This window comes from Psammomys obesus, unplaced genomic scaffold, assembly GCF_907164565.1.
Source record: "Psammomys obesus unplaced genomic scaffold, mPsaObe1.curated_primary_1811, whole genome shotgun sequence".
NCBI classification, from domain to species: domain Eukaryota; kingdom Metazoa; phylum Chordata; class Mammalia; order Rodentia; family Muridae; genus Psammomys; species Psammomys obesus.
In genome coordinates this window covers 36,087-39,710 of record NW_026590374.1, presented here as the reverse complement: position 1 = coordinate 39,710, position 3,624 = coordinate 36,087, and the positions used below count along the sequence as shown (strand labels likewise).

The 3,624-nt window shown below is 44.2% G+C and overlaps 1 protein-coding gene across 1 annotated transcript; it reads right to left on the bottom strand.

The window, feature by feature from the left end:
* Positions 1–533: 533 nt before the first annotated feature.
* Positions 534–2,775, bottom strand: LOC129676550 (cytochrome c oxidase subunit NDUFA4-like). The gene is made up of 2 exons (XM_055606938.1): positions 2,764–2,775; positions 534–797 (listed from the first exon to the last, which is right to left on the bottom strand). Exons 1-2 carry the CDS (start codon positions 2,773–2,775, stop codon positions 534–536), a joined length of 276 nt encoding a protein of 91 aa, XP_055462913.1.
* Between the last annotated feature and the right edge of the window lie 849 nt (positions 2,776–3,624).

Genomic DNA, 3,624 nt, shown 5'->3' with positions numbered 1-3,624 from the left:
TCTTCTCCATTACTTGGGAGGCCATAGATAATTTCTTTTGGAGCTAATAAGTACGGTCTTTAAGCATTCTGAGTCTGGGAAGAACACATACAAGACTTTGTTTTGTTTTGTTGTTTCTTGAGATAGGATTTCTCTGTGTAGCCTTGACTTCCTGGACTCACTTTGTAGACCAGGCTGGCCTTGAACTCACAGAGATCTACCTGCATCTGCCTCCCTGAGTGCTGGAATTACAGGCATGCGCTAGTGTGCCTGGCCACATACAAGATTTATAGAGTGGTTTCACTGTGTGTGTGTGTGGGGGGGGTGTAAATGAAGTTGTGCATGTGCCAGGGCTTTAATGGAAGCCAGACGATGACTTCTTTGGGTGTTGGGTGTTGATCCCCATCTTCTAATTTATTTGAGATAAGCACTGTGTGTGTGTGTGTGTGTTTATGTGTGTGTGTGTCTGTCTGTCTGTCTGTCTGTCTCTTCTATTTTCAAAGATTTACTGATCAATATAATAAACTTCAAAGAATCAACATAGTATTAAGTATTCAGATGATCAATATTTCTTGGTTAAGTGGCTTCTGAAAGGCTCTTAATTTCAGCAGTTTGGAAGTTGGGACCTTCTTCAGTTTGCTACAGTCCACATTCACCAAGGAGAACTTATATTGCTCACGGGAATCCAGTTTGCTCCAATTGACACCTGGATTGAACAATGCCAGATGTATCACACATTGTGCTGCTCCAGTACCTCTAGCTCTAAAAAATACAAATAGGGAAATCAAGCTTGGGTGCTTCTTGGCCTGATTTATGGTCTAGTGGAGCGTGGTTGCAGAGGAGGCCTAAGTGCACAAATAGTAGCAAAAAGCCCACAGACCGCAAGCTAGGCAGCTTCTGCTGAGACCTCTGTCACTACATCTGTATCTGGCTTTGTATAGGTGCCGGGGATTTGAATTCAAGTCCTTATCTTCTGATAGCAAGTGCTCTACCCATAAAGACATCTCTCCAGCTGCAGTTGAGTGTGTGTGCGTGCGTGTTTTGAAATAGTGTTGCTATGTAGTCCAACTTCCCTTTATCTTGCAATCCTCCTGCCTCATCCTCCATGAGTGCTGGGATTAAAAAGATGTGAAAAGACTATAAAAACCTACTAGATCATGGCAAACTATCTCAGAAGCCAAGAGAAAGAGCTTTCCAGAAGTCACAGCATAGTGACATGAACGTTAGTGTATATACCTGGAGTAGGCTAAGACACAACCAAGTTGGAATCTGTTAGCTGATATTATTACCAAAAAAATGGAAACCTTCATTGTTTACCTTTTAAAACAACTTCATTTTCTTTTAAAGTTTATAGCACCACTAAATAAAGTATTTAATCAGAACAACAATATTTTTTTATGTTGGCAATTGAACCTAGGGCCTCACGTACTAGAGCAGGAATTCTACCATAGAAACATGCCCCAGTCTCATAGCAACAATAATTAATTTTTAAAAAGCATCCCCAGCACAGGGTCTTTTCTGAGACTGACATGCAACCAAAGACCATGTATGAATGTAACCTAGAACCCCTGCTCAGATGAAGCCTGTGGTAGCTCAGTAACCAATTGGTTTCCCATAGTGAGGGGAACAAGGACTATTTCTAACAGGAACTCAATGACTGGCTCTTTGGCCTCCCCACCCCCCAAGGGATGAGCAGTCCTGTTAGGCCACAGAGGAGAGCTTTGCAGGCAGTCCTGAAGATACCTGATAAAACAGGATCAGATGAATGGGGAGGAGGTCCCCCTATCAGTGGACTTGGCAAGGGGCACGGTGGAGATGAGGGAGGGAGGGAGGGAGGGACTGGGAGGGAATGAGGGATCGGGACACGGCTGGGATACAGAGTTAATAAAATGTAACTGATAAGAAAAAAATAAAATAAAAAAAAAAGCATCCCCAGGCCTATATTGCCTACTTGTCAGCATTTTTAAAATGAAATAGTATTCTTTAGTTCTTTGCTATTTAGCTAAGTTGAGTTCATAATTTATTTCCTCCCTCTTTTAATAAACTTTTAGGTTTAGATATAGATGAATTATTTGGACCCTTAAAACTGCCTTTGTGGGGCTGGAGAGATGGCTCAGATGTTAAGAGTACTAGCTGCTCTTCTAAAGGCCCTGAGTTCAATTCCCAGCAACCACATGGTGGCTCACAATCATCTGTAATGATATCTGGTTCTCTCTTCTGTCGTGCAGGTGTACATGCAGGCAGAACACTTTATACATGATAAATAAAGCCATCTTTCAAAATATTTTTTAAAAACTCCCTGTGTAGTTTTTACAAGACTTCCCCAAGTTTTTACCACTTGGGCTTTTTAATCTTTTATTGTCACGGAATATTTTTTGCTGGATTCTTTTCGAGATAATGTGAACCACTGTTGTTTTTTAACCCTGGCAACAGAGATAAGCAAAGGGCTTAGGAGATCAGGCTGTCTCAGCTCCCTTGTAACTCTTAGATCAGTCAGTCATGTCGCCTCCCTGGACTTCGGTTTCAGTAAGACATGGATAGTAAGAATTCCTGTTGGGTTAGAGTTAATAAGTCAAAAGTGGGTGACTTGGTCCACATAGCAACACTTACCATCAGTGCCTGCTCCACACGTGTCTAAAACTGGCTAGCTATTATGAAATTGTGAAAGGTAATCCAACAGGCCTTACAGATCAGCACCAGACAGCTTTCTCCCAAAAGTCTAGCTGTGACCGTTTTCTTCTTCAAACTTCCTTCCAGCAGAGTACTTGGTGCTTTGGGGCCCACCTGCCTTAGCATGCATGCTAGCTCTATAACCCCCAAGCCATGTAACATTAGAGCATCTGTTTGGTCTCTTTCATCTAGACTGACACCCCTGGATCCCGCACAGTGGAAGGTGTGGAAGAACAACCTCCCCAAGTTGTCCTCTGACCTCCACATTTGTGCCATGGTGTGTGCATTCATATACACACATACATAAATAAAATTTAAAAGGTAGCACATATATGTAGGCCTGAGGATAACTTACAGGAGTTGCTTCTTCTGCCGTATGTGGCCTGGGGATTGAACTCAGGTTGTCAGGCTTGATGGCAAGCACTGAGCCATCTCACTGGCCCATTCAAGATAAATTTATTTAATGGTTGCCAAACGTAGCTACGTGTAGGTAGTCAGGTCTTTCCGGAGTGTCGAGTCTTTCATTTTGGAGATAACCATCTTCTGAAGCTCAGGGCTCCCTTCTCTGTAAACTGCCATCGTTTTGGCTCTGAACTGGAACAGATTCTATCTGTGTGCCCCTATCTATGCTGGTGCGGGCTCCGTCTTCTCAGTATCGCTCATCTCTTTCAAAATTCTCTCTTCTGTACCTGTGAAGGTTGCGGGTCCTCAGGGCGTGGCCTTGTGCTGGGTCCAACATTTCTGGGTCTAGGCACAGGGGTAGAAGCTAACGTGCCCCCGGGGCCAGCTGAGGGAATGGGTTCTGGCCGTTTCCTGGCCCCCATTATCTCTGTAGCAGCAGGCGCTGGCAGGTAAGTGCAAAGTGTGACTCACCAGTGACAGGACTCCAGGCTCGGTGGAGTGGGACAGAAGCCAGACTCTGCAGGATGCCAGAACCCCGCGCTGCTCAGAGCAGCTGCAGCAAGCTGGGGCCTC